Raw genomic sequence first — 16,386 nt, forward strand, 5'->3', positions numbered from 1 at the left:
CCAGGAGTGAGGGATACAGAGATGGTCCTAGCCTTTAGAGAGGTTACATTAAGCAATGAATTACTTACGCTTTGTTTGTATAATTACAACTGTGATAATAGTCACAAAAAGGAATAGGGTGCTTTGAGAGTATGTAATGAGGGGGGGTTCTGAAATAGTCTTGGGGAAACAGAAAGAGATGATTAAATTAAACCCAAAAGGCAAGGAATAATTTAACCAAATGAAGAAGAGAATAAGGAATATTCCAGGCAGAAGTAAAGGCACATATCCTTTCCATTACATCAGTGGTCGGCAAACCCCCTCGCGAGCCACGTGCGGCTGTTGGCCCTTGATTGCGGCTCTTTGGCCAGCTTAGGAATACCCTAATTAAGTTAATAACAATGTACCTACCTATATAGTTTAAGTTTCAAAAATTTGGCTTTTAAAATAAATTTTAATAGTTGTACTGTTGATATTTGGCTCTGTTGACTAACAAGTTTGCTGACCACTGTGCTACACCAACTGCCTCTCATAGAATGTCCTGGTGTTCCTTATTCTTCAATGCCTGTGTCAGCAAATAATTAGGAGATAAAAATAGCAAGTGGAAATACATAGAAAAGAGAGACAGAGATAGATCAAATAAGAGTGGAGTCCTCCTGAGAGATTTAATAGGAAGGTAAACTAATCCAAGAGAACCTAGGTGACACCATAAAAACTGAAAGGTAGGTGTTATTTAAGCTGTTACCAAAGAGTTCGAGTTACATACCACCAAGAAACAGGGTCTCACTAGGAAATCCTGTACCTCCAATCATTTGTCTGTGCCCACTGCCTGCCTTCTTTAGGGACACAAACTGCACACAGTCCCAGATAAAAGAAGTGATGGCATCTGGGGGCTGGGAGCAGGAAAGAGCTGCATGTCCAGTGTGAATTTCTCTAGTCACCAGCTCTCCTCGGTGCTGACAATGCCCAACTCCCCAATGAAGCAGTGCTTTGGCCTCCTCACCCCAGAAACTTCCCCTCCCTTGATTCAGACACCTGTGCCATGGCATATCTCAGACCTGTCATTAGGCACAAATGCTCTAACCCTCGTCTTAAATTCTTACATTCCAAACTCAGAACATACCCTTCCAGCCTCCTAACCTTGCCAAGTGTTCTAGATTGTGCTTGTTGTACATATTCTTCAATCTTAATAGTACCTTTGCTCTATCAACACCTCCATTATCTCCCAAACCGTTGTTCCTTCTTGTCTTCAAGTCCTATCTTATCATTCTTGGTCCTTTGTCTTCCCATGACATCCATCTGTCACACGATAACCTTGTGCCATCTACCTGTTTTTGTATCTGGGCTGCAGAGTGCGGAAGAAAATGCCACCACAGTACAGATCAGTACCATAAAAATGAAGAAAATGCCACCACAGTACAGATCAGTACCATAAAAATGAAGAAAATGCCACCACAGTACAGATCAGTACCATAAAAATGAAGAAAATGCCACCACAGTACAGATCAGTACCATAAAAATGAAGAAAATGCCACCACAGTACAGATCAGTACCATAAAAATGAAGAAAATGTCACCACAGTACAGATCAGTACCATAAAAATACGGTTTCTCATCTCAGTTCACAATCCTCACGGCTCACACGTTAGCCACACAATCCCCACATCAGATGGTCACTGATCTTCTCAACCACCTTGTCTACTGTCCTCTACATTAGAGAAAATAAGAGCCCACAGCACCAGAACCACATCAACTGCCTGCCCCTCTACCTCCAGAAGGGCTTTCCTAGATGGGGAGCCAGAGGCAGGGATTGCTGTGTAGGGATTTACTGAGAGGCATTCTCAGGACAAACCTGAGAGGAAGTGAGGGAGGCAGGATGGCATAGAAGCCCAGATGTGGTTCCAGCTGAAGCCAGTGCTCAGACTGGTCCCACAGGATCTCTGCAGCGTGAATAGCACCACAGAGGTGTTCACTTGGAGGCAAGAGGGCCAGAATTTTGGACTCTCTTACTAATCAGTTATTGCCTATAGGCCATCCCTGGGGAAGGGTACACAACAGCAGAGGACAGTTGTTTGTGGGAGAGTGCAGCTGGGAGCCTCACGGCCAGTACTCACAGCAGTCCAGGGGACCGGACCTGAGCATGGCGCCAACAGCAGCTCTTACGATTCCCAAACCCACCACCTTACCTGTATCTACAGTCTTCCTCTCATTGCTGAACTTGTATTGCCCCCAATCCCCTTCTAACCTAGTGTGAACTATCACCTCAACTTTCACTACACTGGAGTTTAACCACCAGTTTAATTTATTTCAGAAGCCCCTAGATGAAGGGGCCCATTCATTCTTCTCAGTATCCCTGGTGCCCTCCACATAAAAGGAAGCCATTTTGAATGAAAGTTTGGGGCTCATTAGTGGCTTATTAGCAAGAATTTCAAGTTGAGGAGGCAAGAGTTTTTTTTGAAAGAGGAGCCTTCCCCTTCGAATCTGACTGAATAGGTGACAAACTTAGGCAGCGCCTTTAGAACCGGCTTTGACCAATGACCTCCATTTGCCAAATTCCATACCAGGCATGTGGCGCACCAAAGGCTACAGCACAAGGACCACGGAAAGCGCCGCTCAGAGGGCACGGCAGACAGAACCCTCCCATGACTCAGTCTTGGGATGAAAAACTAAAAAGCCAGTTTGTGGCTGCTCTCGAGTGGCCAATATTTTGAGGGTGGGAAATTCCCTTACCATTAGACACCTACCTCAGCCATATCTTGTATCACGAGTGTTTCGCTCTCAGCATGCTCTGTCTTTTCCCCACTCGTTCTCTTGCTCCTTAATATAAGGGCTGTGTGCCCTGAAATTCTGACCATCTGGGAGAGGCCTCCTCCATTCTTCCAGCTCGGCGTCCTCTTACTCAATGGGAAAGCGCAGTTGCCCAACCCAGAGGTGTTAAGTGATCTTGTTTGACAAACTGGAACGAGCCTTAGTGCGCAATGTTGACTCTGCCCCTGAAGGGCTGCAGGCAGCTAGCCGCAAGCCGGGCGAAAACCCACGTGCAGTTTTGTCCCCTTCTTTGCTCTAAAGACTCAGGCTTTTTCCTTTCTTAAAGAAATGCTAGGTGAGTAAAGAGTCTACAAACAACTGAACAATGAGCATAAATAAAATCTGAAAAGGGCTAGAAGTTTAGAAAAGAGTTTGAGAAATTTGGCAATCTTTTTTTCTATTGAGAAATAGCTAATCCGGGCGGGGCTGGCTGGGTAGGGGGGAATCAATGTAGGCACACACCAGCAGAAATCAATTTTTATTTGGGAGGGAACAGTGAGCGTGGAGGATGAGAAAAATAAACAAGGGCCAACCCATCACTTCAAAATTCAGTACAAGGACCATAAGAGGGTGACACAACCATAGCCTATGAGGAGAAATTGATATTTTCATTTCATGTTCAAGCCAGTTGTGGATGTAAAGGAAGAGAGGGCAGAAGAGATGTTCACGGGTAAGTGAGGAATGCAAACGGTGAGGGAGGGCCCTCCTCTCATCCAGGGTCCGACCCAGACCTCAGTTACTTCCCTCCCCTCCCCTTTGGCTGAACCCTGGCAAGCCCCAGCCGGGACATCAGATCCATCAGACCTCCGGAGCCCCAGCGGCTCTTCCTGTCCCCTTTCCCAAGCAACGTAGGCTGATGCCATTATCATCAATTACTGCCCTAGAATTAGGATGGTCAGATTTAGCAAATACAAATACAGGAGTCCCAGTTAAACTTTAATTTCAAATACATAATGAATAGGTTTTTTTTTTTTTTTTTTAATATAAGTATACCCCATGCAACATTGGGGACATATTTATGCTAAAATATAAAATTCTTGTTTACCTGAAATTCAAATTTAGTTCCGTGTCCTGTATCTTCCCGGGCATCTCCACCCAGAATCTCCCCATCAGTACCAGACTTTACTGTGACTGTACTTCTAGCAAGATTCTTATTTCTCCTCAGGTGCATTCTCTCCGAGAGGAGCGCAGAGAAGCCCCGCCCCCAGCCCTGCCCTGTGTGCAGAACCAGGAATCTAGGTCACAGGAGTAGAAACTTTTAAGCTCATGTGGACAGGATCCTACACATAAGTTAGGCAAACACTTTCATTGACAAATATGGAAGCTCCAGAAGATCAGACCATCTCCCCTGGGTGGCAGTTATTAATGCAAAGTCAAGACTCAAGTTTATGTATCATGTTTGCCCCCCCTTCTCTCTCACAACAATTTTCTTTTTCTTTTTTTGTATTTTTCCGAAGCTGGAAACGGGGAGGCAGTCAGACAGACTCCCGCATGCGCCCGACGGGATCCACCCGGCACGCCCACCAGGGGACGATGCTCTGCCCCCCCCCCCCTCTGGGGCATTGCTCTGTTGCATCCAGAGCCATTCTAGTGCCTGAGGCAGAGGCCACAGAGCCATCCTCAGTGCCCAGGCCAACTTTGCTCCAATGGAGCCTTGGCTGCGGGAGGGGAAGAGAGACACAGAGAGGAAGGAGAGGGGGAGGGGTGGAGAAGCAGATGGGCGCTTCTCCTGTGTACCTGGCCGGGAATTGAACCCGGGACTCCTGCATGCCAGGCCAACGCTCTACCACTGAGCTAACTGGCTAGGCCAATTTTCTTATTATAAACTTTATATGTAGCATACCAAACTTCAGGAATCAGATGATAAAATGGGCACTAGATTTTAAATTAATTTTTTAAACTTAAAAAGTATAAAATGAAGAATTAGAAGAGTGAAAGAAAGGGTTGGCCTTTGTGAAACCTAACTTGTACCTTTTGAACCTTATTTTGAAATTCTGCAATCAATTACTTTTCAATCAATTAGTCATTCAGACCATCAGAATGCAGACTCCCTGCAATTCAAAAGCTCCACAAAGCAGGCTAATTCTTGTTAGTGCATATCCATCACTGGGCTAAACACGCCTCCTTGCCAGCAGACCCCAGCAACGCAAGGAAGGTGGGAGGAAGCAAGTGAAAAGAGCAGCAGGTCTGAAAGAAAAAATGCTTCCTGTGCCTAATCTGCATCTAGAGGCTATGGGAATGCTGCAACTTCCTAATGAACCCTTCCTGTCATTTGAGAAGGACATTGCAACTCTGCAGCCTACCAGGGGCTCTCACCTGCTGGCAAACTGGGTCTCAGTAAGATCAGGCCAGGCTGTTTGACCTTCGGAGACTTTTGTTAAAGAGCCTTCATTTTCTAGAAATGGCATCCAAATTGCATTCTCCTTCTTAGGAACTCCTACTATTTTGGAAGCTTCCGTGGCCAATTCTGATGATCATCCCCTATATGGTGTCTTTCCAAAATTAATGTCTAAAACAGAAAATACAGCCAGGCTTGGATCCCAACATAACCTGGGACATGCATAAAGTCTATATCAATTTGGATGGTCTGGCTATAAATAGCAGAATATTCATCTAAACACAGCTTGAACAACAAGAGTTGTTTGTTTGTTTTTTCACATGACAAGTCAAGAGATGGATTGTCTCATGTAGTTTCAGGAGCTCCCCAATGTTAGGGCTATAAGTCAACTTCCCGCCTGTTTTCCTGGCCTACGTCTCATGACTACGAGATGGCTGCAGCAGCTCTCTGTGTGATAAACTTATATTGGAAAACCAAGGCAGAAAGATTTTTTTTTTTTGACAGAGACAGAGAAAAAGTCAGAGAGAGAGGGACAGATAAGAACAGACAGACAGGAAGGGAGACAGATGAGAAGCAACAATTCTTCATTGTGGCACCTTAGTTGTTCATTGATTGCTTTCTCATATGTGCCTTGACTGGGAGGCTACAGCAGAGCAAGTGACCCCTTGCTCAAGTCAGCAACCTTGGGCTTCAAGCCAGTAACCTTTGGGCTCAAGCCAGTGACCATGGGGTCATGTCTATGATTCCATGCTCAAGGTAGGAGACCCCGCGCTCAAGCTGGATAAGCCTGTACTTAAGCTGGCGACCTCGGGGTTTTGAACCTGGGCCCTCTGCATCCCAGTCCAATGCTCTATCCATTGTGCCACTGCCTGGCCAGGCAGAAAGAATTTTCTTACAAGATGTTTTATCATCAGAGAGAAAAATCTTTCCTAGAAACCCCCAGCAGGTATCCACTTGTGTCACATCACCAGAGACAGAAGGGTGACACATTCAGGAGAGTCTAGGAGAGTAAGAATCCAGATTTTTAGCTTCTGTGCAGTGAGATGAAAGCTCTGTCAGCATGGAAAGACCGCCGTATCCCCAGTAAGTGGTATGTGCCTTACTGCCACCACAACGTGTCTAAATGTCTTTCTAAACTCACTTTTTCTCCTGATTCCCCTGTTTCTACTCACGATGCCAGAAATCCTTCTGTCACCATTCTGGAAATCCCCAAGTCATCTCAGACTCCTTCTGGTCCCCAGTTCCCATAACCAATCAGTATCCATGTCTCAAAAGCCTCCATCCCTTGTCAGAGAGTCTTGGATCTCTCCTCTCCTTTTGGTTCTAACCTGGAATATTAATTCAGACTCTTATCACTCATAGCCAGACTAAGGTGCAAAAGCCACTAAACCATCCTGCCCTCATCCCAGATACCACTTTTTTATGTTTCCAATTCAGAAAACTTTCAAGGATTCCCCCATTAATCACAGAAGATACTCTAAAACCTTTAGCCTAATCCCGAAGGTCAGCCACAAGGGGCAGCAGTGGGCAAGAAAGCAGATTTTATAGTTAAAGGATGTGAATGGTATTTAGCTACGGACTTAACTTTCTCAGACTCAGTTTTACTCACTTTTCTGTTACTCTTGTTATTAAGTAGCAAGCACTCTATATATTAGGATGTATCAGTATATAATATACATGTGGTGCTTGTCCTCAATGGGCTGATTTTAATTGGTGAAATAAAATTCTACTATTCCATTGGCTGAATTCACCTCTAATCCACCACTCAATATCCATTTTATAAACTGATTCTTTCTCTATTTGACAGAGAGACCCAAGAGTACTGACATTTGGGGCTATGTTCATTCTTCAAGAAAGCATCCTCCAAAATTCTAAAATCTCACTTTGTCCTCAAGAAGACCTTCATTTGTTCGGAGACCATAAACCCTGGCTCATGTCTTGACTCACGCTTCCAAAGCACACTATGTTTCCAGAAGCTGTTAACAGTATTTATTCATCTTCATCTGACATCTGTGCCACTTCAAAAAGCAGAAATGAAAAGACATGTTTGCTCTGTTTCTTTGCACTCCAGTTAGATGTTTTCTTTTTTTTTTTTTTTAATATAAGTGAGAGGAGGGGAGATAGATAGATTCCTACATGTGACCTGACCTGGATCCAGCTGGTGAACCGCATCTGGGGGCAATGCTCTGCCTATCTCGGGCCAATCATCACAACTGAGCTACTTTTAGTGCCTGAGACTGAGGCTCCACAGAGCCATCCTCTGTGCCCCAGCCACTGCACGTGAATTAATGGACCCATGGCTGTGGGAGGAGAAGAAAGAGAAGCAGGGAGGGGAGAAGAAGCAGATGGTCATTTTTCCTGTGTGCCTTGACTGGGAATCGAACCTGGGACTTCCACACGTCCAGTCGACATTCTACCACTGAGCTGACCAGCCAGGACCAGTTTCTGTAAATTTAAGTTTTGGAGATTAAGGTCATACCACGGATTAAATGGGACACAAAAATTACATTCTTCTCACTTTGCTATGGTCTCATGACTTAGCTTTTTCACTTCAAATTTTTATTCCCCTTACTTTGACTTTGCCAGTTTCTACAAACCTACTATAATAAAGAAAATACTGTACTTCTAGAACACTCATTCTCTATTTTAAAAAAATAATAAAAGGTATACCTTAAAGATAAGCAAGACTTGTACTCTGCTGACACCTTCTAGTCACAAAGGAATTCCATATAACTGCTTCTTCCTTTGCCCTCTGAAGTTATCCAGGCCATGACAGGCTGAGAAATGCCTCAGTCCACCAGTTCATTTTGGCAACGTGCTGGCATGGAGCTGAGCCTTGCCCTCTCACCCTCCTCCGGAGCTCTGGCCATAGGCAGGCATGAGAGTTTCTCCATGTTTCCAATTTGCAGGGGAACATTTAGTGGTTAGGCATCCTGACCCTAGAACTAGACCACCTGGGTTCAAATCATGGCTGTGTGACTTTTCACAAGTTTCTCAACTTATTTATGCCTGAGTTTCCAAAGCTAAATTAAGGATAAAAACTGACTGACCTCAGAAGATTGACCTGAGAATCACACAAATTGATACATATAATATGCTTACGGCACTGCCTGACATATGATTAAGAGCTATGTAAAGTGTAAGCTGTTGTAATTACTAATACTCTTTCCCTTGGCTTGGCCACTTGTCAACAGTCTTGATGGCTTGCTGGAACACATCCTGAGCATTTTCCCTAAGCTCTCTATTCAAAGCCTGAGGCTAGCGTATGAATCAACCAATTTCATTCTGTGGAAAAGAGTCCAAGGAGAATAAATGAGGAGTGCTGGATACGGTAGGGCTAATGCTTTATCAGGGTCTTAAGAAATCTGGACAATACAAATGCAAACTGCTTTGCTTAAAGGGGAGTCCATATTTTATTCCTCTCCAATGAAACAATGTTCTTCTTAAAAGTCAAACAGCATCCCTCTCACTGCCTACTCTTTATAACCTCCTACTCAAATATGCATGCCACTAAGAAAATTGTTAATGTCTGCACAATTCAAATGGCTTTGACTTATTAAAAACCAGACTTTTGACAAATCCATTAATCTTAGGATCCTATCTCTAAGGTAGTGTTTACTTTGCAAAATTATAACCAGAGCACCCCCATGTAGAAAATTACTCTTATGATAAAAATATGGTCAATTAAAAAAAATCTTTCTGGTGGCCCTATTCTCACTTAGTGGCCCCTTTTTAAAAAATGAAATGCTATAATTTATACACTTAATTTGCCTCCAATCCTGTAAGTTCTTTTTACCATCCTTAATAATACCTCTAATAGCACAATATAGAAGCTAAGAATAGGTTCCAAGAAGCAGACTACAACTTCTTTACAGTTTCAGGATAAACAACACCATTTACATGGGCACATAAAAACTATGATGACACACATATTAAGAGGTATTTTCACCTACAAACTATAAAAATGATTTGGCTGAATGATCTGTGTTTCAAGTCCCTTAGCTCACTAAGTGGTGCTAATGAAAAGCAAAAGGACCTAAAGAAAGAAGGATGGCCAGGAACTAAGAGAGCGAAGACCTCAGAACAATCTGGACTTGGCTCCATCCACCCTTTGAGAGCTGACTAATGGAAACAGGGAACCTCTGTCTCTACTCTATAGTTTCAGTTCTCAGGGAATTCCATCTGTGTTCCAAGGGCAGTGACAAAATAATAAATCAAGTGAATTCAATGTAAGTATGATCCCATTGGAAGAGACTAAACATTTAGTACAATACAATTTTCTGTGGTTCACCTACTGGTTCACAATGTGGCCGGGAGTGGGGATTGGAAGGTTGGTGTAGGACCAAGAAGTGTCAGCCAAGCCAGACATACACCATCAATAAGATGAATTTTAACATAATAGTTACTAATGGAGAGATTTCTAAATTAAAAATTCCTTCTCTTTCCACCAATTCTACTCCTAGGTATATAACCAAGAGAACTGAAAATATATGCTCAGACAAACAATCTGCACATGTCATAACAGCATTATTTATAATATCCAAAAAGTAGAAGTAACTCAGATATCCATTAATGGGTGAGTAGATAAATAAAATGTGGTATGTCCATATAATAGAATATAATTTGGCAATGGAAAGAAATGAAATGCTGATCCATGCTAAACCATGGATAAAACTGAAAACGTTGTACTAAGTGGGAGAAGCCAATCACAAAAGGCCACAAAATGTAGGATTCCATTTGTATGAAATGTCCAGAGCAGGCAAATCCATAGGGACAGGATGTAGGTTAGTGGTTGCCAGGGGCTGGCTGAGGAGGGAACAGGGAGTGACTGCTAATAGGGATGAGGTTTCTTGGGAAGAGTGATGAAACGTTTTAAAATTTCTTGTGGTGACAGTACTACCCCGTAAATATACTAAAAATCATTGAATTGTATACTTTAAATGGGTGAATTTTATATGTGAGTTATATTTCCATAAATTTGGTTTTTAAAATTTGTTTTTCTCTAATTTTTTTACTGAATAGATATTTATTCAGTACACAGCACAGATTAGAGGATTAATAATGAAGTATATAAGATATACAGTAGACCTTTGTCCTTCACAAGGGATACTTTTGGAAACATTTCCAAATTACCAAATAAATGATTACCACTAGAGCTGCGACATTGCACAACTACACGCGATGTCACTCATTTTGGAATCTATGTGAATGGAGTTCTTAGGAGTCACGCAGAGCAAGCTCTCAGGGCCATGCAGGGTGGTCCTGGCTACCACTGAGGGGCTAGCATGTGCTTTCTTTCCTGGAATTCCCTTCCTCGTCACCACCAAAGAACCAGTTCTTTTCTTCTTTCCTCTTTCTTTTTTTCTTTTCTTTTCTTTTCTTTTTTCTTTTTTCTTTTCTTTTCTTTCTCTCTCTCTCTCTCTCTCTCTCTCTCTCCCTCCCTCCCTCCCTCCCTTCCTTCCTTCCTTCCTTCTTTTCACAAGAATTATTGACGATGTGCCAGTGGATTGGGATAGGACAGTGCTTGGTCAGCCAGGCTACATGGTTTCTCCCCAATAGACATGGCCAACACTCAAAAGACTCTACAAGAAAAAGCTCCATGATCAACCCTACTGCCTTGACTCCATCTCTTTCAAATATTAGGAAAGAGGTTTCAATCCATCATGTGGGTATAAATAGCCAACCTTATTTATAAGCAAATAATCTTGTTCTGAACATTTTATTTATTTATTTATTTATTTATTTATTCATTTTAGAAAGGAGAGAGAGAGGGAGAGAAGAGAGAGACAGAGAGAGAGAAGGGGGAGGAGCAGGAAGCATCAACTCCCATATGTGCCTTGACCAGGCAAGCCCAGGGTTTTTTTGAACCGGCGACCTCAGCATTTCCAGGTCGACGCTTTATCCACTGCACCACCACAGGTCAGGCTTGTTCTGAACATTTTAAACATTGTTTTCAAAATCTACTAATTCCCATTCACTGTCTGCTGTGGCTTTTTTGATCTGTCAAAATATACAACTTTCTGTGCTTCTGAAGTAAATATAGTTAGCAAAGCAAATACTTATTTTTATTGATCAAACTTGCCTGTGTTCACTTCTATCCAATCAGCAGAGAGAGAAGCTGTTGAGTATGCAGTAAATGGCAGTGCACACATATTTTCTTCTACACGTCAGAGCGTGGGAAACAACTGGACCCATCTGAAAAATCCCGTACGTGTTTGTTTAAGGGATAGGAAAGCGGGAAAAATGGAAATGATCAAACTGAGACCATATTAGTGAATCTTGTGACTATGGAGAACTAATTCCTTAAAATTATTTTTTTTAAGATTTTATTTATTGATTTTAGAGAGAGAGAGGAGAGAGAGAAAGGTGGTGGGGTAGGAGCGGGAAGCATCAACTCATAGCTGTTGCTTCTCCTATGTGTCTTGACTGGGCGAGCCCGGGGTTTCTAACCAGAGACCTCAGAGTTCCAGGTTGATGCTTTACCCATTGTACTACCACGGGGTTTTCTTTTTTTACATTTAATTATTATGATACATTTCAGACATATAAGGCATAAAGAATAATGAAACATCCCTATGTTAACTATCACTGTATCTAAGCAATAAATACTATTGGAGCCCCTGATCACATTATTCTCTCTTCTTTATATTTTCAAATGACTCAGAAAAGGACAAAGGGTGATGACAAAGCCTTTTCAGGGACTACAGGGTAAAACATGCGTCACAGCCAAGCCAACATTCTATAAAGATACTATTGTCCTTTATAATCTGATCTAAAGGGATTACCTGACCAAAGCTAACTCCACTTCCCCAATCCATTCCACCGGGATATCTCAAATATTCACACTACTTCCTCTTTTACGCTAAAGCAGCACAGCCTCTATACCAAGGTGACCGATCGTAACTCACCCATTTATAGCAGGCGGATAAGTTCATGAAAACACCATAAGTGGCTACATCTCTGGATATTTATTTCTGAAACAAAATGTTCCAAACAATTCAACATACAACTTTTCACAAATGTTCTAGCAATTTTTCTATGTATATTAGGGGGTAAATACTCAATTAGGAGTTTACCTATTTTTCAATCCTTCTTACCAACTCTAATCAATGAGAGCCTGAAGCCCTCTTTTTCTCATGGAAATAAAAAAAAAAGCCAGAGCCCAGGCTGTTTGCAGGTGGCGGGTAGCAGTAAGAGGCAGGAAGGTGAGGACACAAGGCAGGGACAGCAAGAGATGGTTGACTGCTTAACTTGACATCTCAACGGCCAAATCCAGAGAACACACAGGACATTGAAAGGATCCGGAAAGCCGACTTCAGTGGGGTTCCTATGTGATCTGCCAATGAAATGAGTTCTATTATTTAATATTTACTATGAACATTTAAAAAATAATCACATTGGGTTCCATGTCCTAACAGAGACTTGAAGGAACAGACACAGAAAGGTTATACTGCTCACAAAAATTAGGGGATCAGGGGACGTGCAGATACTCCAGTACTTTCAGCCTTTTGTATAGTGCATTTTCACCAATGAAATAAAAGTTGGTTTTACACCTCATTTGCATAATCAAACAACTTTCTTTGGCTTGTCGTTTGCTTTTCTGATGTTCTTGTTTAATAAAAAAAAATCAAATGCTCTTTTAATCGTTTCATATTCATTTTGAAATATCCCCTAAATTTTGTGAGCAGTATATTTTGGTGGGCAGAGTTGAGAAGAAAAAGTCAAAGGCTTCAGTGCTTTCTCAATGTGACAGGTTTGGCTGGCAGCATGAGAACTCGGGACCTAGAGAAGGAAGTGGGGGAGGCGATGGGGGAAGACAGACAAAAAGGCTGGCCCTGTTTGGTTTCTCAGATGTCAGGCCCACCACCCAGGCTCTGAAACTCAGATCGTAATCACAACCCTCTTACTTTCTGCTAACAGATGTTGGGTCTCCGAGTCACTATATCTCAACCACATTTTCGCAATCGGAGTAAAATCCCTGGTATTAAAAAGAAAGTTGAAAGGCTGCTCCTGCTGAACCATAATGAACTCTCTCAAGACCTATTTTTTTTATTTGCCTTTTGTGTCATCTTTCTATATTCCCTTTCATAATGAGCTTTAGTGTTTCCGTAAAATAAAATGCTAATTAAAGGTTATGGACAGAAAAAGAATCACCCAGCACACCTTATGTTCTTTACCACATATTTATATCTGACTTCTTTCCAAAAACAATTATGGATGACTTTTACAAGAAACATGTATCAACCATACAAACCATATATGCATATAATATAATAAAATAGAAGGAAAAAATCATGACAATGATTTAAAATTTTTTCAATTAATACCTGAGCATTAAGGTATTAATGCTCTGTACCTGAGCATTAAGACTGGTTTTGAGCCTCCAGACAATCCAGGCACAAATGGAAAAAGGACAAGGTATACATAGTCTTACAGCAAGAGCAGTGCTGTGAGTTTCTCTGTGGTGGGGTAGCTGTCCTTTTCTCTTGCCATACATCAAATTAAACCAGGTTTTATTTAGTTTAAAAAATGCTGCTTCCAATCTCTCTGTCTTTTCACAACCATATGAACTAGTGAGGATATATTTAGTGAGCATTCTTTTCTATCTTTAATCCTTACTTATTTCTCCAAACTCAGGATACTGTAACATAGTGGGCCTCAGCTCACCAGCAGTCACACACGTTGTAAAAACTCATAGGACATTCTCAGAAGCCTTACCTATACATGGAGGATTAAGAGGTGAAAGGAGAGACTACATATCCTAATTCTTAATCATCTGCTATTCCTGCTTAAGAAAAATAAAAGACATTTTTGTAGACAAAAAAGTAAAATTACACACAGCAAATATCTAGGACAGGACAAAAGGTTACATGGTCAGATCTTTTGAAAGTAAAGTTGATAACCAAATAGACCCACGGATTTATCTGCAGCTCTTCTCTAACCAAGAAACAAAAATAGAAGCACTCAGCTAAAAAACCCAATATCTACAGATGAATTGGATTTTGTTGCCACTAAGCTGGTTTACAAGAAATGCAGTAATCTGATGCTAGAGGCCAAGTCTCTTTAATAATGAATGGATCAGCATTTAGAAAACTATAGAAAACAGATCCTAGGCCAGACCTTCAGTCTTTAGTGGAGGTCAGATAATTGAAGCAAATGGCTTTGGGAGCTTCACAGAGTAGAAAGATCAACTCTCCTTGTGTATGAAACACACATGCTTCTCTAACCTAGTTGGTAACTGACCTCTTCAAAACAAAGAGTTTTCAAATTACTCTAAAAACTTTCCTGCCTCCAGATTCAAATCTCAGAGTCTCCACTGAAGTCTTATCCCCCCCTCCCCCCCATATGCTTGTACTCAGCCTGCTGCCTGACTTGTAGAAATATCCCGGAGCCCTACAGCTGCTCTAAGACTGTGTGTACACCCAGGCAGTTCATCAGGTTCAAATAAAATAAAATACAACTGTCATACAGGCCAGATGGTTTCATGTGATTTCTAGAATAAGGGGATTTCTTTAGAACGGTATTGTTTTGTGTTGGTCAAACCACATGGATCCCAAGGAATATTGTGGAAAACACTTGGAGAATTCTAAGTGTTTTGTTATCCACGGTTGATTTTTTGCTCACCATGGAATATTATTATAGATTAACTATGGCTGGTGTAAAATATGGATTGCCTGTCCTTCTGAAGAACTGCATTGAGAAGGTTAAGTGCTATGTATAAATTCAAGTAATTTGCTTAAGATGTCTTGACATTCTATTTCAGCTTGTAGTTTGCAATCCAAAAAGCTAACATCTGCTTTATAAGCTTTCAAAATGTCCAGTAGCACATACTCAAAAAACGTGAGAAAGAGATTTTATATATCTTCTGCATTGATATCTTATTTTATAAAATATTTATTAGAGCTTCCAAAAATACCAATTTGACCATATTTCTACAAATTCTGTAAATGGTTAACTATTTCACTAAAGTAGAAATGGACTATGGTAAAATAGAGACCTAGAAAGTCCTCTGCCTCTGACCCAGAACTCTGACCCAGAAGTCTTGTGTCTTCTTTCATCAGCACTATGAAACTATGGCAGGCCAACTTGATAGCTTACTCGTAGGGTAAATTTTCTGATCCTTCAGTGTTCTTGAAACTTATCAAAGTGTCATAATATAAGTCCGGTTAAGACTGATACATTAATATATTTTCTCCTTTTTATTTTCCAAATCAAGGATGTGCATTAGTGAACGTGACAAAAATCTTGCTTTTATCCTCTATTACATTTTTCCTATGAAAAAGTTGTGCCTAGCCTGACCAGGCAGCGGCACAGTGGATAGAGCATCAGACTGGGATGCGGAGGACCCAGGTTCAAAACACCAAGGTCGCGGGCTTGAGTGTAGGCTCACCAGCTTGAGTGCAGGGTGGCTGGCTTAAGCATGGGATCATAGACATGATCCCATGGTCGCTGGCTTGAGCTCAAGGTCGCTGGCTTAAGCAAGGGGTCACTTAGTCTGCTGTAGCCCCCTCCCCTCATCAAGGCACATATGAGAAAGCAATCAATAAACAACTAAAGATGTGGCAATGAAGAATTGATGCTTCTCATCTCTTTCCCTTTCTGTCTGTCTGTCCCTATCTGTCACTCTCTCTGTCTTTGTAAAAAAAAAATTGCGTTTATATCTCTAACATTTTATATTATTATGAAGGTTTATATAATACAATTTATGAGGCTAATATGATCAGTCCTTAGGCAGTGGATTTCAACTCTTTTACACTTGAGGACTGGTGAAAATAGAATTATTTCAGGAACAATTAAGTCAGAAATCACACTGAACATAAGCAAATTTGACTAAGATCATTGGGTCTATAATCTTCATACAACATCCGGGTGGTTAACTCTTTCACAAACTAACACAAAATTTCTGGTGGACCGGTCTGTGAATCAGTGGTTGAAAACCACTGGTTTAAATTATTGCACAAAGCTGTGTTTCTCATCAGTTGTTTTTTGTTTGTTTTGCCCCAATCCACCTTAGGAACATGACACATTTCAATCAGTTAATGACTCATTCTAGATGGGGAAAAATAATAATAATATTAATAAAATACCTAATATTTATTGTATGTTTACCAAATGCCTGAAACTGTGCCAAGCATTATATCAGTCATCTTTACAATACCCTTCATGAGTTAACCTATTTTTATTTCTCTCCTTCTCCTCTCTCTACCCCCCACCCCATCTTTAATGTTTACTAACACAAGCACTAAGGCTTACCAAAGATAA

The 16,386-nt window shown here is 41.3% G+C and overlaps 1 protein-coding gene across 3 annotated transcripts in view; it reads right to left on the bottom strand.

Moving 5' to 3' along the window:
* The window catches only part of SHROOM3 (shroom family member 3), a 323,146-nt gene that overhangs the window by 274,233 nt on the left and 32,527 nt on the right, over positions 1-16,386 (bottom strand). Inside the window, exon 1 of one of the 3 annotated variants that reach the window (XM_066233277.1) lies at positions 2,723-2,746. The exons of the other annotated variants lie outside the window; for them this stretch is intronic. Within the exon in view, the coding sequence (XP_066089374.1) occupies positions 2,723-2,731 (9 nt within the window). The 5' untranslated portion in view covers positions 2,732-2,746. Of the gene's footprint in view, positions 1-2,722; positions 2,747-16,386 lie in introns of those variants that run through there. 3 annotated transcript variants of the gene reach the window in all.

The sequence above is a fragment of the Saccopteryx bilineata genome, chromosome 5 (genome assembly GCF_036850765.1).
Source record: "Saccopteryx bilineata isolate mSacBil1 chromosome 5, mSacBil1_pri_phased_curated, whole genome shotgun sequence".
NCBI classification, from domain to species: Eukaryota; Metazoa; Chordata; class Mammalia; order Chiroptera; family Emballonuridae; genus Saccopteryx; species Saccopteryx bilineata.